This window comes from Pristiophorus japonicus, chromosome 5 (genome assembly GCF_044704955.1).
Source record: "Pristiophorus japonicus isolate sPriJap1 chromosome 5, sPriJap1.hap1, whole genome shotgun sequence".
Classification (NCBI taxonomy): domain Eukaryota; kingdom Metazoa; phylum Chordata; class Chondrichthyes; family Pristiophoridae; genus Pristiophorus; species Pristiophorus japonicus.
Window position 1 is genome coordinate 240,017,840 of NC_091981.1, and position 26,198 is coordinate 240,044,037.

The 26,198-nt window shown below is 46.2% G+C and overlaps 1 protein-coding gene across 1 annotated transcript in view; it reads left to right on the top strand.

Moving 5' to 3' along the window:
• gpr158a (G protein-coupled receptor 158a) overlaps positions 1–26,198 on the top strand; it is a 777,085-nt gene that overhangs the window by 489,766 nt on the left and 261,121 nt on the right. The window contains exon 4 of the mRNA XM_070880082.1: positions 13,573–13,787. Coding sequence (XP_070736183.1) covers positions 13,573–13,787 — 215 coding nt within the window. The remainder of the gene's footprint in view (positions 1–13,572; positions 13,788–26,198) is intronic.

The window sequence follows — 26,198 nt, forward strand, 5'->3', positions numbered from 1 at the left end:
TAGCACAGAGTTATTGTGTTAATAAACTGTACAAGTTAAAAGAGACGTACAACGCATTACAGAACACAAGAGAATAAATATCAGTAATTGAAGATCGAGTTGTTCTTCAATGGGAAGGAATTGAGTTACTTGAAATGTTAGAAAATCACAAACTTTCAGCAGTGCATGTGGTGTGGTCATCTCAGGGACTCCCCAAAGCCTTTCCATGATCTACAGGGCACAGGTCAGGTAGTCTCCACTTGCCTGGATGAGTGCAGCTCATATAACACTCTAGAAGCTCAATACCATCCAGGCCGAAACAGCCCGCTTGATTGGCACCCCATTCACCACCTTAAACATTCACACCTTCCACCAATGGCGCACCGTGGCTGCAGTGTGTACCATCTGCTTGATTTGATGCACTGCAACAACTCGCCAAGGCTTCTTTGGCAGCACATCCCAAACCCACGACCTCTACCACCTACCATGGTTTTAGGAAAGGGAAATCATGTTTGACAAATTTGCTGGAGTTCTTTGAGGATGTAATGAGCAGGGTGGATAAGGGGGAACCAGTGGATGTGGTGTATTTGGATTTCCAGAAGGCATTTGATAAGGTTCCGTGTAAAAGGTTCCTGCGTGAGAATACCAGCGGCAGGTTGGAGCCATAAAAGGAGCAGTGAGCAGCCTCGGGAGCAGCGAGGAGGCGTACTACTTCAGGGGGCAGCACGAGCTGGTGTAGGAGGGCAATGGCAGCGAAGAGTGACACCATTAATGTCCAGGTCGGTGATTGGAGCGTGGGCAGGTACAGCAGGAGCGGCGAAGGAGGGCGAGAGAATGTGGAACGATGTGAGCGGGACCCGGGAGAGGCGTGAGTTCGAGGCCAGCAGAGGCGAGGGCCCAGGGCAGCACGGGCCAGCCCACACTGCTATATGTGTGTGCACTAGGCCCATGCAGCAGAACAGGTCTCCAGTCATCTTGGGTAATCCTTGCCACTGGACCAAGACCTAGCTCTGTCAAGCCCGTGTGATGGCTAGTGTGCAACGGCCACCGCACGTTAAAACAAATCCATGCACAGGCATCTTCCACTCTTCAAGATGTAGTTCGGGATCTGAAATATTAGGTCCTTCATTGAAACACCTGTGAACTCATCCCTTTTTGGCGTGGAAGCAAGTCATCCTCGTTTCGAGGGACTGCCTATCATGATGTGAAACAAGATTGTACTTGCTTGAGAAAATATGATCTCTGGCATCAATAAAATGCATCGCTTGCTAGGCAATGCAAGTTGGAAACAAAGAAATTCCACTTCTGATGTCTGAACTTCCAGGAAGGAGCCACTACCATCACTACCTTCTCAGAGCAACTAGGCATAGACAGTAAATATGTGAAATAAAAAGGACAAACTAAAAATGCAGGTATTCTGAAATAAAAACAGGAAATGCTGGGAATATACTGCAGGATAGTCAGCATTTGTGAAGCAAGCAAATATTCTGGTGTGTACCTATTTTGACAAAGGGTACACACCACCAACATCACAAACCTGCCTTTTCTCTTTACAGATGTTGACTATACTGCCGCATATTTTTGAGTAAAAATTAAGCCTTGTCAGTGTTGCTCACATCCCAAGAACGAATAAAAAAGTTTTCTTTTTGTTTGGGCCCCTCGCTGACTACCTACTTGTGATCATAGATAATTACTGAAGATTTCCAAAAATCTAAATTGAAATCTACTCAAGCCATAATATCATACCTGGATAAAATCTTTGTAGTTCATGGAATTCTAGCTATTGTCAAGACAGATACTGATCCATTATTTAAGCGTTCAGAATTCCAACAATTCTCCCAATATCTTGGATTTGTCATAAGAGAATGACATTATATTGTCCAAAAGCCAATGAAGAAGCATTAAGATTCATAACTACATTGAAAAAGACAGTTTTCAGTCCCCAAGTTGAATAAAAATTATGAAAACAAGAATTGTGGAAATGCATGAGAAACTATCATTCCACTACACATACAAGAACAGCTGAGGTCTTAGCCAATCAGCAAATGAGGATCACTCGACCACTAAACAAAGCAGAAGAAAGACAGACAATCAAAAGCCCAGGTTAAGTTTTGGAAGAAAGGGGGATGTGGTGTTTATGTAATATAGTATGCAATATCGTATGGAATTACATCCATGTCCAACAGAGGGAGCCAATTCCCGGAGTTAACACCCTGATTCATTTGCTAAACTCTTAGCTGAAATGGATGTAAAGGGTCACATGTCTATTCAACATGGCTGCTGAATGGACATACACATTTTGGGGATGAAACTGGTCTTAGGTGATAGTGATGGGTGATACTGGATTGGCGGCCCTTTTTACATTGCCTCATGGAAAAGGAAATCGGACCGGGTGTAAAATGGGCTGCTGATTCGCTGTTATCCATTTTGTGCTGTTGCCGATACCAATGTCACCCTCGTTAATCCTGCAGAGGAAATGTTTCTTTCTTCAATATTATTTGAACACTGTTCCCAAAAATAACAGCTGTATTAAAAATATAAATGGTAAAATTGATTTCTGAAATGTAAATATCAGAACTGTATACTAGAAATAAGATCTGCTAAATGCTAGAAATGCATAGCATTTGGAAAAGAAGTATGAACATGTCTGGTTCATTGGTCACAATGAGCAGGGTTAGGCTGGAGAAGCACTTTAACTGACTGCATAAAATAAAGGGAAGAGGAGTGAATAGGTGGAAGCTCGGAGCACAAATATGCTGCTTACTTTCATACAGAGGCAGCGGATGTGTTTAATAGCCTATTAATGGATTTTAAGATGTTGAAAAGCCTTTATTTTCTGGATATCTTCTGTTCTTTTGTGAGACACCAGCCAGCGTCTGGGCTTCCCAGTAGTCCATAATTTATTACCTCACATATAGCCATTTGGAGTGTTGCCTTCGTTTTGTGTTGCAAATTAATCGCATCAGCCGGAGTGGATTGAACTGTGAGACATTCTCTTATCAGTTCTGTCCTGTCCTACTCTCATCTGGACTCGCACCTGACCCGGTACATTCTCCTTGAGCTTTTATTTTAAAACCAGCTTGGAGACAGAATGATGGTTTTTCAGCTTAGTTATCCAGAAATTCAACGAAAAGGAAGCGATCAACAGTGCATCAAAAAAATGTGGTGATGTGCTATGTCTGCCTTATTAATATTGCAAAGGAGGCATCAGACATGGGTGGGTTTATCAGAAAAGCTTGAGGTGATGCGAAGCCCTTGAGAAATGATGTAAACAAAGCTCCGAAAGGGTAAAGGGAAAGATTACAGCATTCTAACTGTCAGTGTCTAGTGGGAGAGAGACTACTGGGTGAAAGCCTGAATTGAACGTAGGTATTCCTATCTTCAAAAATAAAGTAAACTATTTTGCTGCCAGTGTAATGAATTTTCAGTTTGTTCTATTGAAGATGTACCTTATTTGTTTATTCTACTCCCTCTCCCCAAAGTCTTCTCAGTTATTTCCATGATTCTGAAATATATTTTTCCTCCCTTTATTTCTCACAGTGGATTTGTAGTTCTTGATGAAGCTTTAATTTATGTAACAGTGCGCTAGGGAGGCTTTTCCTTTGCACTCCTGTGGGCAGAACCTTGAACAGGTGGCCATTTATCATGGTCTACACCAAACTAATTGACAGACATAGTATGAGCTTATTATCAAAGGACCAAATAAACATCCTCCAACAGTTCCAGCACTCCTGACACCAAAAAAAATCATTCCAAACAATACCCTTTGTCTCAGAATGTTTATTTAATTGCGTAAACTATTATATGTTGATAAAAAATAAATTATTTTTACTTGTGACTTTACTTCACCATTGCACCTCAAGTTTGCTATTGTAAATTCCTGCTCGACTCTGGGTAATTGTAATTCAGTGGGAGAGGAGTGTAAACCGGCCACAGCCGAAGGAGGCGTTTGGCAACGAGAGAAAGAAAGAATCCTTAAGGGGCCTCACCCAAATCTCCATACAGAGAGCCAGATCCTTCAGGTTGCGGGAGACGGAGAAATAGGTGACCAACTCTCAGGAAGTGGCTAGTATCTGAGGACTCTTCCAGAACACAATGTAACATCCAATATATAGTTTCTCTAAGAGCAGCGGAACCATGTGAAATGTTACCCTACGCCATGTTGGTATTACCATTCGAGCTCATCCTTGACCCTCTGTCCTTTCTCTGCCTTTGCAGGATCTTTTCAGGCTTCCAGAGCCAGCCCATCCTGGGACTCACCTGGCAACTGGCCCTGGAGAAGTTACAGCACACCTAACTGCCGTTCACAGCATTGACCCTACCCACTCACCAGCTCAGATACACCCACCTGGAAGGTTTAGATAGACAGCAGGAGGGCAGTGTGGCTTGGTGAGTCACAGAGCAGGTGGAGGATGAGGGAAGAAACCATTCACCATAAGTTCAGGCCACCTTCCTCTCCAACTGTTGAGGTCAGATCTCTATGGCCCAGTTTTTAAAAGAAAGCACAGTTTTTAAGCACAACAAGTTGTTAAGGTCGTCAATGGATCTTCCTAGAAGCTTCCAAGAAATGGCAGCTGGGGTGAAGCAGTCCAGCAGTCAAATGGGTCAGGTGCTGAGGGGTAGCTCATAGAACCCGCAGGCATCCTTGGATAGAAAGGCAATTCCAGGCCATCAGCAGCACAGCCCCTGCTAGAGAGGCTGCAGTGACAGCTCAAACAGCGGCAACGCAGGCCTTGGGCTGCACTGTCACCGCATCACTGGACAAGGTTACTGATAAGCTTGTCCAAATAAGGCGTCAGATGGGGGACAGGCTTCCATGCTGTTCATCAGATTTGTTCGCTCATGAATCAGAGGGCACGGTGGCATGGAGGCTCTGTGCAGAGTCGGGGCAGATGTGGCCATGGAAGGCGAGAATCTCTCTCAGGATAAGTGTGGAACACTTCCACACTACTCCTTCCCCCACTACCACAACTGTCCAACAGGCAGAAGACAGGCTGGGCCAGGCTGTGCCCAGATCTTCAGTAAGTTCACAGGTATTAGTAGGACTATTTTGGTGTCTTAGTTCAAGGAGAGCGAGGACCATCTCATTCCCAGAACTACGTTTCCAAGACAATCACACAAATTTTCAAGTAAAAAAGGCCAAAAATCAAGACTGCTTTTGACAACTCCAGCCTGTCCCTTTAAGACAGATAGCACCTAAATGATAACTCTGTGTCATGTGTCTCACACTACTGTACATAAATGTATCTTACCATGCTATACATGACTGTAACTAGAGATGACCTGTAACCACAAGCTTACCTTACCACCAGTGCTGCACTTGCAGGAGACACTGGATACCTGTCCCAGACAGGTATATAAGGACAGGTCTCAGGCAAGTGTGGCATTCGAGAGCTGTGTAATAAAGGTGCAGGTCCTGAGTGACCTTGACTTCAGTATGTGCCTCGTGTGAATCTGTACTGCAGGGACAGGACTTTACACCCTGGAAACTATGGCAAGAGTTTTGTTTGGAAACAATTTACCCCTAAGTTTTATCTTGTGGTAGAGCAGGAGTTTGGAGAGTACAGGTGTCTCCTTTTCATTGATACACCCTCAACAGGCAAAGGCAGATGTAGTCACCTGAAAAGACTTCCAGGAAATGTAACTGCAGGGCAAAGACAAGGGTAGACCTGTGCTGAGTAAACATTCTAGAGACATTTCTAGCATACAATGGCTAACTTTATGTGTAAATGTATTTTAGAATTGTGTACTTTTTAGTACATTTATTATGTTATATAAATGTAATATTAGACATAGATACTGGCAATATGGCTGCTCAAAGGATTTGAAGAACATTGCTTGAACAGTTTGGTTCATGAACGAAAACTTTGAATGATTTGATTCATGAGCTTTCGGGTAGTTGTTGATAGTTTTTTTTATCTCACTAGTGAATGAAACTGGTTTGTCATTGGCTTACATTTAATCAATAGTGTTGACACATTTTGGGATATTTTGACTTTTAATGTTGGCTTCGTAAAAGCACTATATATTCAGATGAATTTAAAAAAGATTGCAACAATAGGTATTTAGATGCTAATGAGTAGTTTTTATGTCATTCCACTATAGGCTATATATAAACAATTTGTCAGTATTTTCTTGGCAATCTAAAAGTATCTTACACCCATTGTATAGGAAAGTGATTTGTTTTTGGCTGTCAATAAAGAGATATGAGAGAGGTTGGGAAAACAAACTGACAGAGGCTATGTTTGAAACAGGATGCTGTGCATGCAATTAGGTTTTCAAAGAGGAAGTTTGAGAGCTTTTGCTGAGAACGAAGTTAGAAATGCTGAAAAAACAGTTAGAAGTCATCTTGTTAGAAGTCAAGTAAGATGACCTACTACTGTGGGGAAACATGCCCTGTTCTGTGTTTTGAATCATTATGTAAAGATAGGACGTACTGTTTGAACGAAGAGAGTCTGATCATAACTGCCATTTTGTGTATTCACCTTACTGTGAAATAAACTAGCTTATTGATTCATATCAGTTAGCTTCTCAATTCATACTATCTCATCAAGTGTTTGCTAAACCTCCCTTTGGAAGTGTTGAAGAAGTGCACTTGCAAAAGACAAATATACAATTCAGTTCAGTTATCATGCAAGTAGATATAAGACAGTGGGAGTCAAAATCCCATAAAATGAAGACACTCAGATTTCTTATGGGAGTGACTAATGCTGAGAAGATATCTATAGTAGACCCAAATTTGTAACAAAACTTTATGAGCTCGTCAGCATGGCTTGGTTATCTGATAGAGGTTATTTGAGCCTATTCTGATTTCATATCCTAAGGGCACCTTAAGAGTTGTGATGTTACAGATGCATGCTAGACTTTTATTGATATATATATATATATATATATATACAGTATACATAAAGGGGCCTGTCATGTATTCAATTGTCATTGTAACCCATGTATAAGCTGACCTAAGTTGTATACCTTGAGAACACTGACCACAGGGGGCAAACTTGTGGGAGACACTCCTAACCTGGACTTTCCGGTATAAAAGGAGAAGCTCCACCCACCGTCTGTCTCTTGAGGTCTTGGTAATAAAGGTAACAGGTCACAGAGTGATCTCCTCTCAAGTATGGGCCTCGTGTGCATTTATACTGTACAGTAAGGACATACTATTGGCGACGAGAAACTGGGATTTAAGCCACGCAAGCATGGCCACTAGCAGCACAGAAGAGAGGTACTGTGTTGGTGGTGATTGGGCCGACTTTATTGAGAGACTACAGCAAAGTTTTGTCACTAAGGAATGGTTGGGACAGGATTCAGCTGACAAACGCAGGGCTCATCTCCTGACGGTTTGTGGATCCAGAACGTACTCCCTGATGAAGGACCTTCTAGCGCCAGAGAAGCCGGCGGACAAGACGTTCGAAGAGCTCAGTAAGTTGCTCGGGGAACACCTTAAACCGGCGAGCAGCATGCACATGGCGAGACACCGGTTTTACACGCACCGGCGGCGAGAAGGGAAAAGCGTTCCAGACTTCAGGACAGAACTCCGGCGACTGGCAAACCTATGTAAGTTCCCAGATGCATGCAGAGCGGAGATGCTGCAAGACTTTTTTATTGAGGGCATAGGGCACGCTGGGCTTTTCAGGAAACTGATTGAGACCAAAGACTTGACCTTGGAAGCGGTGGCTATGATAGCCCAGACAATTATCTCAGGGGAGGAAGAGACAAGAATGATTTATGGCAACAATCTTGGCTCAAATGTGGCAAACAACCAGGGAGTCAACATTGTTAACACGGCACACAGTTCTCTAGGCAGACAAGGGCAATCGGACATGCTCCAGCATGTAGTCGAACCCAAAGGGGGAAATCAACAGAGACAATGGCTAGCTGAACTGCGATTCATGCCATCGCAATGGACAATGCGGCCAGTAATGGGGCCATCAACACCTGTTAATGGTGCGCTTAAAGACAGTTACAGAGACAATCTGAGACGATCGACTAGTAATGGACCTTTTGTTTCTGACAATGGGGCCTCTAGCTCATGTTGGAGGTGTGGAGGCAAACGCCCAGCCAGAGCTTGGCACATATGTGCAGGAAGCCTGCAGCCAGGTTGATGTATGAGGAGAACAGGCCCGATGTAAGCACTACGAGGCCAAATGAATACTGGGGGAAATCGCTGGAAGCTGAAGTTCAGCGAGTTCATGTGGAGCACATATACAGTTCATATATCAGGACGCCATCAATAATGATGAAAGTGCTCCTCAATGGCATCCCAGTACTAATGGAGCTGGACACGGGGGCCAGCCAGTCCCTGATGAGTATCAAACAGTTCGAAAGGTTGTGGGTGTCCAAGACCAGTACCCGCTACCGAGAGCGGAGGACCTCTTTGCGACGTTATCCGGTGGCAAACTTTTTTCAAAATTGGACCTGACCTCAGCTTACATGACCCAGGAGCTGGCAAGTGAGTCGAAGAAGCTGACCACCATCACAATACACAAGATGTCCGTTCAGGATTCGTTCGGCCGCCGCGATCTTTCAGTGAATTATGGAAAGCCTCCTCAAGTCGATTCCAAGGACGGTGGTTTTTCAAGATGACATCCTCATCACGGGTCGCGATACTGAAGAACACCTCCACAACCTGGAGGAGGTGCTACGCAGACTGGACTGGGTAGAGCTGCGACTGAAAAAGGCGAAGTGCATCTTCTTAGCTCCAGAGGTAGAATTCCTGGGGATGAGGGTAGCAACAGACGGGATCAGACCTATTGCGTCCACAACGGGAGGATCCAGAGACCACCCAGACCCCGTAACATGACGGAGCTGCGTTCGTTCCTGGGGCTCCTGAACTATTTTGGCAACTTTCTTCCCAAATTGAGCACGCTGTTAGAGCCGCTATACGTGCTCCTACACAAAGGTCGTGATTGGGTCTGGGGGAACAGCCAGGAAAGGATTTTGATAGAGCACGCAATTTGTTATGCTCCAACAAACTGTTAACGTTATATGACCCGTGTAAGAAACTTGTTTTAACGTGCGATGCGTTGTCCTATGGGGTCGGATGTGTGTTGCAGCATGTGAATGCCAATGGTCAGTTACAGCCGGTAGCTTATGCCTCCAGAAGTCTGTCCCGGGTAGAAACGGGCTACGGAATGGTAGAAAAGGAAGCGCTAGCATGTGTATATGCAGTAAAAAAAAAATGCACCAGTACCTGTTTGGCAGGAAATTTGAGCTAGAGACAGATCACAAACCCCTAACGTCCCTTTTGGCCGACAACAAGGCCATAAATGCGAATGCATCGGCCTGCATACAGAGGTGGGCACTTACGTTAGCCGCCTATGACTACACAATTCGGCACAGACCGGGCACCGAAAACTGCGCCGATGCACTCAGCAGGCTATCACTAGCCACCACTGAGGGGACAGCTGAGCATGATGCTGAGATGGTCGTGGCTGTTGAAGCTTTCGAAAGCGAAGGCTCACCTGTGACAGCCCATCAGATTAAAGTCTGGACAAATAAAAACCCGCTACTGTCTTTAGTTAAGAAATGTGTCATGAATGGGGACTGGGCAGCCACGTACGGGGCATGCCCTGAGGAGTTTAAACCATTTCATAGGCGCAAGGATGAACTCTTGATTCAGCCGATTGCCTACTGTTGGGAAACCGAGTAGTCATGCCTCAGAAGGGCAGAGAGGTGTTTATCAGAGAACTTCACAATGAGCACCCGGGCATTGTCATGATGCAGGCAATTGCCAGGTCACACGTTTGGTGGCCAGGGATAGATGCAGACTTGGAACTTTGTGTTCGCAGGTGCAACACGTGTGCTCAGCAGGGCAACACACCCAGGAAAGCCCTCCTTAGCCCCTGGTCCTGGCCCGCCAAGCCGTGGTCATGCATCCATGTGAGCTATGCAGGTCCTTTCATGGGAAAAATGTTTTTGGGTGGAGTAGACGCCTACTCCAAATGGATTGAGTGTGCCATTTTAAATTCAAGCACATCCTCTGCCACGGTAGAAAGTCTACGGGCAATGTTCGCCGCCCACGGTCTACCGGACGTCTTGGTCAGCGACAATGGCCCGTGCTTCACAAGCATTGAATTCCAGGACTTCATGGCAGGCAATGGAATCAACCATGTAGAACGACACCGTTCAAGCCGGCCTCAAACGGCCAGGTGGAACGAGCAGTGCAGATAATCAAACGGGGGATGCTCAGAATCCAAGGAGGTTCCTTACAAAGCCGCATATCACGCCTCCTGTTGGCCAATAGATCCCGACCACACTCGCTCACGGGTTCCACCCGCAGAGCTGCTAATGAAAAGGATGCTCAAAACCAGGTTATCCCTTATACACCCTACTATGAAAGAAATTGTTGAGAGCAGGCGTCAGTCACAATGTGACTACCATGACAGAAATGAGAGGGTGCCATGTATTGATGTCAATGACCCTGTTTTTGTCCTTGTTTACGCTGCAGGGCCCAAATGGCTTGCAGGCACTGTGATTGCCAAAGAGGGGAATAGGGTTTTGGTCGTTAAATGTACCAATGGACAAATCTGCCGCAAACACGTGGATCAAACTAAAAGGAGGTTCAGCAACCCCATCGAAGAAGCAGAGGAAGAACACGATGTAGAGTTTACTCCACCACAGGTGACTGAACACCAGAACCAAGTGGAGGAGAGCCCAGTCACTGTGGGCAGTCCGGACAGGCCTGAGGCACCGCAAACAGCAGACACTCAGGCCAGCGCCCAACAACCGGAGCCCCAACTCAGGCACTCTACAAGGGAGCGTAAACCACCAGAGAGACTTAACTTGTGATCCCAATAAGACTTTGGGGGGGAGGTGATGTCATGTATTCAACTGTCATTGTAACCCATGTATAAACTGACCTAAGTTGTAAACCTTAAGAACACTGAACTTGTGGGAGACACTCCTAACCTGGACTTTCAGGTATAAAAGGGGAAGCTCCACCCACCGTCTGTCTCTTGAGGTCTTGGTAATAAAGGTAACAGGTCACAGAGTGATCTTCTCTAAAGTATGGGCCTCGTGTGCATTTATACTGTATAGTAAGGACATATTAGGACCTTTAAAATCCATGGGGCTCTGATCTTTGGTAATTTCACCAGCATCATGCCTGCAGGGTACATTCTCTACTGACTCCAGTGTAATTTCCAGAGTCAAGGGTAGGATGCCTCTTCTGGGGCATATGCGCCACAAGGGTTTATATGTTGTGTGCCTGTTATGCCGGAAATCCGGTGACTGCTGCTATGTCTGGGGTGTAGTCACTCCCCAAGAGAATGTAGATGTGCTCCCAGTCAGCCCCAGACACAGCTACTGAAGGCCTGAGTCTTGGCCAATGCCTTCAGTGAAAGTCTTCCTTCTGATCTTAGTGATGGAGGGGTTCTGCCCCTTTAAGGTCCCTCACCACCACTTCTGGTGTTGCAGTGGTGCCATCACTGCAGCACTGCCAGTAGGAATTCTGCTGGGCACCAACCATGCATATGGGAGGAGCCCTGACCCTGGAAAATGGGTACAACAGGTGAGGTGGAAGTGCTCCCCATTGAACCTCTGCTATTAAGAGGAAAGTCCTCCCTAAACCTTAGGCCTTTAGTGCTCATATCTCATTCTACCATTGAAAGCATTGATTTAGATTAAATATATCTGGCAGCTGAAAAGAAAATTGCAATGTCAACTTAAAAATTTGGATTTTATTCTGTGATTATCATCCACAGTGTCGGTCCAGCTTTGTTAAATATTTCTTTAATTTAATGATTAACGTTAATTTTGAAATCTTTTTCCACCCCATTCCACCATGTTCTACAGAAATGCTTTGATATTTAACCATTCTTAGAAAATCTATTGGTTCAACGATGATGTCATCTGGTTATCGAATTTTGCAGGCAGACTGGCAGCATCGGAATCAGCCTGTGCTGTAAATGCCAAAGTACTGGTCACTGAGGATGTAGTTGTATTGTAGCTGACAGAGAGTCTGCTCCACTGTAATCTTTTCCGAACTCTGTCCATCAGCCTAATGCAGTTTGGATACTTGATGGGCCATGATGCACACCCAGGGTGACATACTATTTTCATCACACATTTGTGGACACCATCATATGTGGTGCGTTGGCATATGCCAAAAAATAAATTGCAAGTTATCTCAATTTGACAATGTCTGGTTATTGTCACAAGCATTGCGTTGATTGACTGGATTGGGAATCAGCTTGTTTACACAAGCTCACTAGAAACCGATGCATCAGAACCTCAGTGTGACAGAATCATTGGCCCTTTCACCCATTTACATGTGCTAAAGAACTTCTTAAAACTGACATAGGAGCATTTGGTAAAAAGATAATGTGTAAAATTCAGTATGGGTTTGGGAGAATTCTGTGTTTGACATTGATGAACTGACAGCAGTTCTGCATGTCAGAGTTTGCATCGTGTCACATCATGTAAGACTAATTGACATTTTTTCTTGACATCGTCTTTGCAAAGGTATCAGCGTGTGAATGAATGAGACAATTACCTAGACATGGCTCTGAGCTTTTAATACTTGCTAACAATCTGAAACCCTGCACAAAGACTGTCAACGTCAGATGCATAGTTATCTTGTTATCTCTTGGTATCCTGTAACTCTTTACTGAGTAGGTCTCCAGTCGTCTTGGTTAATCCTTGGACCAAGACCTAGCTCTGTCAAGCCCGTGTGGTGGCTGGTGTGCAATGGCCACCCCACGTTAAAAAAAATCCATGCACAGACATCTTCCACCCTTCAACATGTAGTTCGGGACCTGGAATATTAGGTCCTTCATTAGGTTCACACCTATGAACTCATCCCTTTTTGGCGTGGAAGCAAGTCATCCTCGGTACGAGGGACCGCCTATGATGAAATGACTGAGTTGGACCCTTGTCCTTGACTGCGTACCTCTCTTGTGCATAATTAGGCAGTCAATTAGCAATAAACAAGGCTCAAAAAAAAGAATCAACAGGAAAGCCTGAGGCTACTTGCACAGTGCTGTCTGATGGTGTTATGTAAGTTCCCTTATGATAGTGTAGATTCTTTTTTAATTCGAACTCTTCTGTAACCTCTTAAAGGTTCTGTTCTGTATTATAATGATTAGTCTCTGTATTGTATCAAACAAGTATTGACCACATCATAGATTGCAAATTTTAAGTCACCATCTCAGAGTAACCAGGGAGCAAACCGTCCAGCTTCAAACAAGTAATTTTTGGGGGGTCTCTTCCCATTTGACAAATAGCATTTGTTTCTATATTATTTTCTTCTCTTATTGTGACTGCTAGAATCATGCAGCACGCCTTGGTCTAGAAATTCAATTGCAATGCACCTGTTTTTACAGGCACCTAAGGGTCCAATGTGACGGGCAGCATACACATGCTTATTCCGTGCCGGAAGTGCTTCTCGGTAGGACCAGAACACACGCAGAAGGCATTACACCCATCTAACCATTCAGGACAATACTAGAATTGTTCTGAATAAATTTAAATCATCTATAGATTGAATTATCGTTGAAATTGGATATACAGCTAATCCATAATTTAGAACTGTCTGATAAGAACATTGTCTTCTCATAAAAGCCTAAAAGTTGACATTGTGATATTTTTCAGGAACGATTAAAGAACATGCTATTGCCCAGGGCCAGCATGGAAGTGTGTATGAGTGCCTTCCATGCAGGAATGGATGCAGCTCATGTCAAGATGACAGTCCCTGCCATGCAGAGGAGGACAAGCACCTGCGTGTTGCCATCATCGCATTCCAAGCTTTCTGCATGCTCTTGGATTTCATTGCTATGCTGGTGGTCTACCACTTCCGCAGGTATAAGGTAAATATTAAGATTCCTTAATAATGTATTGACGCTATAGCGAGGACGTTTGCACAGGTCTTGTGGCTCAAATTGCAAACAGAGGTGTGAGAATCAGAGGGTAAAAAAACTTATAGGGAGAATTTAATCAGAAATAAAATTTTCATGAATACACTCAATTTCAGACACCATCCCCAATCCACCCTCAGACTATGGGCTGGAAAGTAGGTTGATGGTTTTTTGAGGCATTAATGTCGTGCGGTGGATAAATTTAGCACCGGGAAATGGTTTGCGTCGGCAGCCAATAAATTCAACAGTAGTGCACTGAGAGTGGAGTGGAGCGCGAAGGGAAGCATTCCACACTTATCTTAAGCCGCTAGGCTGGGTGAGCAACTGAATATCTGGAGCTAAAGAGCCGGCTTCATAGCAACCTAAGAGAGGCCACCCTGGAAAAAAAATACAGGAACAAAAAACATTCCCTATATATTACTCACCCCAACTAAAGTTAAATCGCAAACAGGAAAACAAAACAATCACACTGACCTCACGCAGTCATTCTTTCCCTCTCCACTGCCGGGACAGCTCTGCACGCAGCTTTCTCTGGCGGTGTCACTACGGGGCGCTATGGGCAAAACAAATTTTGAAAGCGGGTCGATACCGGAGGCATTGTACACCGACCGGTGCGACGCTCCCGGGCGGTACTCCTCTGCACCGCCGGTACTGGCACACTGAAATTGCCGAGCGGTGCGAATGCCGGTGTTCGTGGCTGCCAACCCTTTAGCTCCCCTGTTTCAAATTTCGTGCGGGGCAGTATCCCAGTGAATTTCTAGCCCAAGTGTTTTAGCAATGGGACAGCTTCATAGTGTGGTGTCAATGGACTGTGCCACCGACTAGTAGAATTGGGATTCCTTTCGAGGTGAGTCCCCATGGCATCATGGTAGAGTGGAGGAGGCAGGTTGAGACAAGGCACTTCCTCACAGGATGAAACAAGGAAGGGAAGTTAAGGAACAGCTTTGGTCAAAAAAGCTTCCCTGGAAGAAGCTGGGCAGAGTGAGAGTTAAAATGGAGCGGACAATTTCCCGCTCATTCCTGTCCCTCGGCGATTTCAACCTCATACATTTATGTAAATTGGGGTCCTGTGACATACATTGGACCCTTGTTACATTTTAACCTCTAACTCATTGGGATGTCCACCATGGCCACCCTACTCAGTGAGACCAGGTTTGCACGAAGTAGAGGCCCCATAAGGTAAGTGTTAAACTTTCCTTTACAAGACCAGGAGGAGCCCCACAAGGAAAGTTTGGGTCTTTGCTGCCCCAAGCTCTCCCTTCCGTCCCACATGCTAGACTCCATTCTATGGCTGGTCATTTTTGTGTGCTAAATGTAAAATCTAGCCTTCAGGTCAGCTTTAAGAGATGTTGGCACTGGATACCCTGTCGGTGACCTTGCACACTTCCAGAGCATCATGCGCTACCTGCTGGGAGCACCTTTAAACTCGGCCAAAGAGGTGTCATGAGGTCAGCTGATGTTCGTGCTGTCAGACCACATTATCGACCCCGAGGAGTCAGTACCATGTGTAACAATTAATAATGTTGGAAATGGTACAACAAAGCAAGGTGGTTGGTGAGGTGGTGTTGAAGGGGCAAGTTAAAACTGGCATAAGCTCGCTGAACAGAAAAGAACAGAATGAAGCAACATTTGCAATGTGACAATTTTAGATAACTGCTTTGACAAGGATAGTTGCAATGTAATGTAGTTTGTACTTCCATGAAGATGATAGAAAGCTATCTTCATGGCCCAAAGCAACAACCCTGCTCCTACAGATTTTATTTCACCATTCCTTTCTTTTGTGATGAGAATGTTACGTTTGGTCAGGCCTTTTACAAATTGCCTTCAAATCCATTTAACAGTGCTTTCTTACATAATGTTTAATTTCTAATGCATTTCTCATTGCCTTTTTTAACTATGAGCACATTGTGATGGTTTTTTTTTTTACTTCTTCTAAGTCTGCCTCTAGGTAATGGCTTATTAGTTTGAAACCCTCTCTGGCAAGACGCCATAAAAAGATGCATTAAAATAAGCCTTGCGGCTCCAAATGTCGTTTAAGTTCACTAAAGGATCTGAACAATAGAACCATGAATAATGCCGCAATTGGTCACAAAAAGTTACAATTCTACTTGTAAATGAGTGTCATTGCCTTACAACAACAACAAAATGACCAAAAGCTTAGTCAAAGAGGTAGGTTTTAAGAAGCATCTTAAAGGTTGAGAGAGAGGTGGAGAGTTTTAGGGAGAGAGTTCTAGAGTTTAGGGCCTCGGCAGCTGAAAGCACAACCGCCAATGGTGGAGCGATTAAAATAGGGGACACGCAAGAGGCCAGAATTGGAGGAGCTCAGAGATCTAAGAGGGTTGTAGGGCTGAAGGAGGTAATCGAGATATCTGGAGGGCGAGGGCATTGAGGTCTTACAAGGAAAAGAAGTCTCAGGCTTACATGTGCTTATGTAAGTAAATAAAAGCTGTTATGTCTATAATGCACTTATGAATGACTCTACGAGGCAATGTGTTGTACTCAAACTGTAGTGACCTTGGTCCTTTATTCGTAACTCCAGAGTGAGGCACAAGCATGGTGGGCAACCTTTTATACTGGGCCCTGCAAACCTATGCAGGTGACCCTCAGGTCTCCCACCGCAGTGCCCTCTGGTGGACAGCCTCTGCCACTAGGGCAGGAAACCCCGGTCTCCAGCAGTTGTACCATCTAGTGATGTCAGCATAGTATATACACAGTGTTAACCTTGTTGACAGTACAAGTCTCCATCTTATGCAACTATACAGTGACTACACAGAGAGTATATCGATAGTCTGCATATATAACATCACTCTCCCCCAATTCCTTTGTGCCGATTACCTTTGCACTATGTGCTCTGGCTTAATTCTCCCTAGACTTAAGTACCAATAGCCCTTGAACCTTGGCTGTGCTTTGGCTTGGCTCTCTCCCTGTTATCCCCCAATTCCTTTTGCCACAACGTTGGGTAGTGGTTACCAGTTTGGATGGTTCGATGATGCAGTGGGGGTTCCAGTGGGTTCTCGGTGTGATCCATGTGTGTGTCCATGGCTACGTACATCCATTCGCCGCCCCCCCCTCCACTGCAGTGAGATCATGCAGCAGTCCCATTACATTAACATATAGGATCAGACACAGTACAAGTACAAAGAAAGGAAGTTACAGTTTGTATCATGACAACTTGTTTCAGTGACGTACATTCGTTACGTTTTGCGGTCGTGCCCCAGGATTGGATAGATTGCATTCATGGTTCAGTCATGGTAAGTACTGAGGTAGCAGTACAGGTATGCGAGGACGCTGGTTCCAGAGCAACCGGGTGGGGTCCTAGTCGTCTGATAGCGGCGCTACGCCCCCTGCTAGCGGGGTGGGCTTGGTTCGCTCATCTTGCCAGGACTCAGGGCCTTTGCCGTTGCCTAGTGGTGGGCAGAGCCACAGATGTGTGTGGCTTCCCTGTCCTCCTTTGAGGGCTGAAGAATCTTCTGCCTGCTCTCTAACGGTGTTGGGAACCTGGCTGTTCCAGGTCCTGTTTGGGGAACTCGTTGGTTCTGACCTTTCACTCCCAGACATGGCCGAGGTAGTGACTGGGTCTGGGGGCTGTACCGTCTCCACCCGGATGGTGGGCAACGGCGGCCAACTGTGCGTATTGGTGGCATTTTCATTTTCAGGTCCGTGGTGAATTGTGCCATCGGGTGCCTGCAGTGTGGGATAGACCTGGGGCAGGGTATCAGGATCAGTGCCTTCACCTTCCTGAGGTCGCTGGCCTATAACTTATGGGGACACCTGGGGCAGGGCATCAGGATCAGCGCCTTTACTTTCCCGAATTCGCTCACTTGCTACTTTTGGGGACACTCTATTCCCAACATCTCGCAACAACATTTTGTTCTTTACATTTGGAATAGTACTGACATGTTGCAACAGCATTTTGTTCATAATCTTAATCGGTTCGTTACATTGATTGCCATGCATACAATGTCTCTTTAAGTTCAGTTGGTTGCAGGTATCCTTTAAGAGAATCCTGCTGGCTTTACCCCAATCAAATCCTTTGTTGGACACCACGTGTTGGGTCCTCAGCGTTGCACCTTGTGATATGGCCACTGCCATCTTTTTTTTAGCCACGCTGCACCTTGCTGCAGCAGGGACGCCATCTTGTCTCTGTCCTCGAGGTCGACTGCCTTGATCCTATCTTCCGCGATTCTGTCACAAAAGCTGGAAGAGTGCCTGTGAATTCGATCTTCCTCCCCAGGAGTCATACCACTGGAGCCGGGAAGGTACTTATAGGTCGTTCCGGTCAGATCATTGCCATGCAGTCGTGATGGATGGTCTGTGCCTCAGGTGCTGCGCTGGTCTGATCTCTGGTGCCTGGCCCAAGCGAAGGTGAGGTTTTGCTCTGCCTCTGAGCATGGGGGACATCGATTGCTGGAGTGACGAGGTCTTCCCATTTCCACTGGATCTTCCCCATCCACTTTCTTCCGAATAGCGTTGGACCATCACCTGCAACAATCCACAAAGGTAACTTGTGCACCACGCCATTATAGATTACACTTACATCCGCACCATCAAGGACTGGGATCAGTTCCTTGGTGTAGGTGCGCAACTTTTCCTGTACTGGAACCAGCTCGGGTCATTTTTGGTTCCATAGCCTCTCAAAGGTATCCTGGCTCATCACTGACTGGCTCGCTCCCGTGTCCACTTCCATGAAGACTGGAACGCTGTTTATCTCTGTCCTCCAGTGAAGATGGAAGTTATCGGTGGTGCAGGTATACACGCCATACATCACTTCTTGGGGCTGAGCTGCCTCTCTGGCCAAATCATCATACTCCCCACTGGATTCAAAGTCATCTACCGACTCCTCTGCTCGATGGTGAGTCGTATTTCTTTTACACATACGCTGGAGGTGGCCCTTTGTGTTACAGGCTTTGCATACGTACTCAGCAAACCGACACTGGTGAGCCCTATGGTTTCCTCCACAACACCAGCATGGTGCTACTCGATGAGCACCCCTCGGCAGACTCTGAGTTCTGGAACCCTGAGGTCTGTGCTCTCTGCCCTGAGCAGAGCCATATTCTACAGTCTTGCCTGTGAAAGGCACCATTCTGTGTACAGTACTTGCCGCGTTTGAGTCCACAGGCTGAATAATTTGCTTGTTGCTGCAGGTCGAAGTCATGAACGCCTGACAGATGTTGATGGCCTTCTACAGGTTGACTGTGGTGTCGGCAGGTAATAGCTTGTGAAGGACGCCCTCATGGCTAATTCCCATAATGAAGATGTCTCGCAATGCTTCATTGAGGTGCGTGCCGAAATCACATGGTGCCACAGATCTCCTGAGGTCGGCAGCATATTTTTTATCTCCTGACCCTCAGGTCTGCGGTGAGTGTAAAATCTGTGCCTGGCCGTGAGGATGCTCTGTTTTGGCTTTAGTTAGTCGCAAATTATTTCAGTCAGCTCATCGTCTGTCTTATCCTTGGCCTCCGTGGGTGTCAGTGAGTCCCTGACGAGGTGGTAGACCTCGGGCCCACAACTGGTCAGCAGTACAGCCTTGCGCTTCTCCGCCAATGTATCCATCTCCCCTGCCAGGTCGTTTGCCATGAAATATTGCTCTAGCCTTTCCGTGAAGGCGTCCCAATCATCACCCTCTGCAAAGTCTTTTAGTTTGCCAAAGGTAGCCATAATCGCATGAAAGTCCGATTTCTCGTTGCCAGTTGTTATGTCTGTAATGCACTTATGAATGACTTCACGAGGCAATGTGTTGTACTCAAACTATAGTGACCTTGGTCCTTTATTCATAACTCTAGAGTGAGGCATAAGTATGGTGGGCAGCCTTTTATACTGGGCCCTGCACACCTATGCAGGTGACCCTCAGGTCTCCCACCGCAGTGCCCTCCGATGGACAGCCTATGCCACAGGGGCAGGAAACCCCAGTCTCCACCAGTTGTACCTTCCAGTGATGCCAGCATAGCATATACACAGTGTAAACCTTATTGATAGTACATCAGGCAACAAGTCTCCATCTTATGCAACTATACAGTGACTACACAGAGAGTATATCTATAGTCTGCAAGTATCACAAAAGCCATAGAACTCTGGGAATCACACAGTACTCAGAGCAATTGCTTAAAGACATAGGGGTGAAATTGCCTCTTTTTATAGCCCCGTTAGCACCTCTGGTGCGTGCTAACGGGGCGCAAGACACTTTTCACCCAGAGGAGGGGGACGCTACTGCTTCCGAGGAAATTGCCCGGGATCATGCAGAGGTGCTACCATGTCATTGTCGTGTGCGGCGACCCTTCAACGCCCCACGCCGACCCCTTAAGATTGCTCCGTGGGTCACGAAGGTGACAGTCATATGCTTTCGGGTCGCTCCTTAAAGTGGAGGGTGCCAGTACCCCGGGCCTCTGCCTTTTTATTTCGGCCGACTCTCGGGTCGGCTCAACGATGGCAGCCTTAGCGTGGTCTGGGCCGGCATCGAACAGCACGGCACTCTGTCTTGGGTGTCGGGCTGTTGCCCCGGTCGCAAGCTGCTCTGGTGGCCTAGTGGAGGCTCTCAGAAGCCTTGCAGAGTGCGCAGCAGCCTTCCCCTTTAATCAAATGGGAGGGGCATTGAAACGTGTTAGCGCTACACGCAGCATCCGTGCAGCGTTTCCTTCAGCACCTCGGTTACTGCCCCCAAAGGAAGTGGAGCGCGCGAGATAGCGCTCCGCTTCCTTTGAAGGGCGGTAAGGGCAATTCCTCGGCGAGGGTGGGACTTCTGCACCGGGCGCTAAAAGTCTCGGCCCCAGAAGGTTACTGCCCCCACTCGGGGCACAGGGCAATTTCGCCCCCATAAACTATTTAAATGCAGGTACATATCTAGATAGCATTCGGGGTGATGTAATCTGTTTTACTGGGATACAACTCAGAAAGCATCTGTAAAGTAGGAAGGTCCTGCTGAGACATGTCCATGGGCACCAGAGATGTTTTTTACATGCCAAGGAGGAAGAATATTAAGAAAAACCTCATATATTGTTGTGTTAGTGATATGCAAAGTGGCACAAACATGTTTTTCTCAAAAGCAAAATACTGCGGATGCTGGAAATCTGAAATAAAAACAGAAAATGTTAGCAATACTCAGCAGGTCCGGCAGCATCTGTGAAGAGAGAAACAGAGTTAATGTTTCAGGTCCATGACCTTTCGTCAGACATGAGAAAGGTTAGAGATGTAACAGGTTTTAAGCAAGTACAGAGGAAGGGAATTGGGGGAGGGGAGGTCTGTGATAGGATGGAAGGCAAAAGAGATTAAATTATAAAATTATGAGGGAACTAGATAGAGTGGATAGGAAGGACATATTTCCCTTAGCAGAGGGGTCAGCAACCAGAGGGCATAGATTTAAAGTAATTAGTAGGAGGTTTAGAGGAGCTATGAGGGGAAATTTCTTCACCCAGAGGGTGGTGAGGGTCTGGAACTCACTGCCTGAAAGTGTGGTAGAGGAAAAAACCCTCACCACATTTTAAAAGTGTTTGGATGTGCACTTGAAGTGCTGTAACCTACAGGGCCATGGACCAAGAGCTGGAAAGTGGGATTCGGCTGGATAGTTCTTTGTCGGCCGGCGCGGACACGATGGGCCAAAATGGCCTCCTTCTGCACTGTAAATTTCTATGATTCTTCTATGATTCTTTGAAATGACAAAAGGGTTGATGCTGTAAGGCAAAAGGAGATGGTAATGGGACAAGTAAAGAATAAAAAGATAGGTCTCGAGAAGGTGTAAATGGGAATATCAGAATAATTACCAACAACTACAGTCCGAAAATAATGGGGGCAGAGGTTATGTTCTGAAATTGTTGAACTTGATGTTGAGTCCGGAAAGCTGTAAAGTGGCTAATGGAAAGATGAGGTGCTGTTCCTTGAGCTCAAGTTGAGCTTTATTTGAATAGTGTAGGAGTCCGAGGACAGAGAGGTCAGTGGGAATGGGCCGGAGTACTAAGCATCGACCTGAAACATTAAATCTGTTTCTCTCTCCACAGATGCTGCCTATTTCAGAGTTTCAGTATCCACAGTATTTTGTTTTCAATATGTTTTTCTCAATCATTGTCTGATGCGCTGATAAACGGATGAGAAAAGACACACATTCACAGAGGTAGCACACATTCATTTAGTCATTCATTGTAACTAGGTTTGCTTTGGATGTCACAAAACCTCTCCAACATAGCCAGACCATTCAACTCCAGCTCACCTACCTTTATCTATCTGTGCTGTTCATGTAATTACAGTATAGGCATAACCTTGTTTTTTGTTAAGCTGATGTGCCCCACCTTTTCTTCTCAGATTTCATGATGGTGGCAACTATGAATGCAATGAAAACTGAAGGTTCTGTACATTCCAGGTTTTTAGTAGGTCCTGGTCTATTCTTCCACTGCCACTTGTGTCTCTGCCTCGCATTGTCTTGCTCATGATATAGTGGTGCACAAAACTGACTGTTCAGTGACAAGATGCAGCCCTGACAAACGCCTGCCTTCACTTTACTCCTTTCTTGCATTTTTCCTTCAATATTCACCAGACGTTTTGTCCCGGTGAACAAAGAGGCCTTGGAGTGCTTGTCCACAGATCCCTGAAAGTAGCAGGCCAGGTGGATAAGGTGGTTAAGAAGGCATACAAAATGCTTGCCTTTATTGGCCAAGGCATCGAATATAAGAGCAGGGAGGTTATGCTTAAATTGTATAATACTTTGGTTAGGCCACAGCTGGAGTATTGCATGCAGTTCTGGTCGCCATATTATAGGAAGGACGTGATTGCTGTAGAGAGGGTGCAGAGGAGATTTACTAGGATGCTGCCTGGAATGGAGAATCTTAGTTATGAGGACAGATTGGATAGGCTGGGTTTGTTCTCATTGGAACAGAGAAGGTTGAGAGGAGACCTCATTGAGGTGTACAAAATATTGAGGGGCCTGGACATAGTGGATAGTAAGGGCCTATTTCCATTGGTGGCGGGGTCTATTACGAGGGGGCATAGTTTTAAGGTGTGTGATGGAAGGTTTAGAAGTGATTTGAGGTGGGGGGGGGCTTTAGGCAGAGGGTTGTGGGGATCTGGAACTCGCTGCCTGGAAGAGTGGTGGATGCAGAAACCCTCATCACTTTTAAGAAATGGTTGGATGGGCACTTAAAGTGCAGTAACCTGCAGGGTTACGGACCTAGAGCTGGTAATTGGGATTAGACTGGATGACCTTTTGTTGTCCGGTGCAGTATTAATGGTAAATACTGCAGGGAATAGAATACGGCCAAGATGATCTCCTGGACTAGTTTTGATCACCTGGATGGGTCGGAGAGGAATTTTCCCAGATTTTTTTCCCCTAAATTGGCCTGGGTTTGTATCTGGTTTTTGCCTCTCCCAGGAGGTCACATGGCTCCGGTTGGGGTGGAGTGTAGAATGTTTCAGTATAAGGGGTGTCGCAGTTGTGTGAGGCGGACGGGTTCAGCTGGGTGCTCTTTACCTTTCCGTCATTGTTCATTGTTCATAGGTTTATATGTAACCTTCACGGCTGCTGACCGAGGGCCATGCGGCTCTTTGTCGGCCGGCATGGACACGATGGGCCGAAATGGCCTCCTTCTGCACTGTAAATTTCTATGTTTCTATGCTTCTAATCTCTTCTGGTAATTTTCCCAGCTGCTCTGTGGAGTTCCAGCAACTCACAGACATTGTCTCACCAAATTGAAACGTATGCGTTCATAGAATCCTAGAATGATACAGCACAGAAGGAGGTCATTTGGCTCATCGAGCATGTGCTGGTACTTTGATATGGCTATCTAACTAGCCTCATTCCCTTGCTCTTTCTCCATAGCCCTGCATTTTTTTCCCTACAAGTATTTATCCAATTTCCTTTTGAAAGTTACTATTGAATCTGTTCCCAGCACCCTTTCAGGCACTGCATTCTAGATCACAACTACTCAGTATGTAAAAACATGCTTCCTCATCCCGCCTCCGGCTCTTTAGCCAAATGCCTTGGGGCTGAAATTGCCTCTTCCCTTAAAGCCTGTTACCGCTGGAAATCAGCGGCCAAGCTGCAGAGTCCAACGGCCACCGATTTTTGTGTAATGGCTGCCATTTTGGAAATTCTGCTCCTGCGGTATCCTGGCGGTGACCCGCTCTCCCCCCCCCCCCCCACCGCTCCGCTACTGCTGATCTGTCCTAAGTGCATCATAAGAGCGCGCAATGCCACTCTTCCGCCCCCCCGCCGCCCACCCATGACGAAATTCCGCCGAAAAAAATCTTGCTCCGCCACGCGGTGTCAAAAGCTGCTTTTTTCTGCCAGTGCAGTGAGGCTGTAGTCCTTGTAAAATGGCGGTGTGGCTCCCATTAAAGGAGAGGATGCACTGCCGTTGCTGCCATGTTTTTTTTTCGTCGACCGACTGCCACATCGGGCTGACAGTTATGCCCCCGGGTTCGGCCCGGCCACCAATAGGTAGCCTGGCACCCCCTCTTGGGTGCCAGGCCACTGGCTCAGCCGAAACCCTCCCTGGTGGCCCAGTGGACCGAACTTAAACAATCGTGCCAGCTCTCCCCTTTAAGCGAAGCATTACCAGCGCTACACTGATGACTGACAGTGGTGACCACTCCGCCTGCCCCAACTTCCGCCCCTCTAGTGTGCCCACCGCCGCACTTCCGCCCCATTATGACTGACTCCCAGTCCGCCAAAAAAAGCCAACAAGCAGAATTTCGTTCAAGAGGCCACCGCATCCCTCGGGCCGGTAAAAACATGAGAAACAAGGTAGGTGCACCCTGTTTCCAGCGATGGAAATTTCGGCCCTCTTAAATCTGTGTCCTCTGGTTACCAACCCTTTTGCCACTGGCAACAGTATCTCTTTATTTACTCTATCAAAACCGTTCGTGATTTTGAACACCTCTATCAAATCTCTTAACTCTCTCTGCTCTAAAGAGAACAAGCCCCAGCTTCTCCAGTACCTTCACATAACTGAAGTCCCTCATCCTCATTCTAGTAAATCCCCTCTGCACCCTCTCTAACACCTTGACATCCTTCCTAAAGTACCGTGCCCAGAATTGAACACAATACTCCAGCTGAGGCTTAACCAATGTTTTATAAATGTTTAGCACAACAAAGGTTATGAACTCACCCATAGATCCGTCCACACTCACAACATTTTTCAGTCATCTATGTTGGATCTATTGATGAAAAGAAACAGTATGTATATATATTGTGCCTTATCACATCCTCAGAGTATCTCAAAGCACTTCATATCTAATGAATGACTTTTGAAGTGAATGCAGTGTTATTGAAGCAATGGCAGCAGTTAATTTGCATACAGCAAAATCAGCAACTGCATGATTGACGAAACAATTTGTTTTTGATGGTGTTCACTGAAGGGTGAATATTGGCCAAGATTCTGGGGTAACACCCTATCTTTCTTTGAAAACTGCCATATGATCTGTATCATCCATCTAAACAGTTCCCATCCCAAATGTGGCATCCCTGACAGCACAGCACTCCCTCAGTGGACTGGAGTGTCAGTCCAGATTTGGTGCTCAAGTCCTGGAGTGGGTTTTAACCAGTCTGAGCTTAAGGCAAGAGTGTTACTAACTAAACCAAGCTAATACTTTTAAGTACATCTCTGTCCTCTTTTGAAGCCACATTGGTTCTCCCACAATCCTCATTTCCGCTTTCCTTGCATCATTTTCAGGAGCACTCTTGTAAACACCTTTCCAGACACACCAAGCAAACTGGCACCTTTGGAATTCTTACATCGTTCCTGTCCCCTTTCTAGTGGAATTGCGTAAATGTTATGGGGGATGGGGCCTCACCTTTTTAAACACTTCCCTTTTTGGTGAATTTTTGTGCTCATCATGGCGAGAGATTTTACGATGCTGTAAAATGGATGAATTCCCATTTTGTGCAACCACTGTCAACATCAATATCTATCTAATTGTGGCCAGAAAATCTCCTGCAATGGCTTCTCTTCCCGCTCCCACATCGTTACCTCTGGTATCCCCCAAGGATATATCCTTGAACCCCTCCTATTTCTCATCTGCACGTTGCCCCTTGGCGATATCATCTGAAAACACGGAGTCAGTTTCCACAGGCCCAAATTTTCCCCAACCCCTTTTTCCGGCGCACTTTCCCGAGACGCGGCGACTTTGTGCACTCAAAATGGCGGCAAAAATCTTACTAACGATTCTGGCCGCTCTGTTGCGTAGCCCGGGTCCTGGCACGGCGTTTCTCGTGGAGTATGGGGCGGAGCTACAGCCCTGCGGCGAAAACAGTGCCGGCAGCTGCGCGCATACGCAGTGGAGTCTGCGCGCATGTGCAGTAGCTCCTTGCCCTCCCAGGGCGTCCTGCAGGCTGTGAGCCGGACGTAATGCTCGCCGCCCCTATCCCTGGCCGAGTGGCCT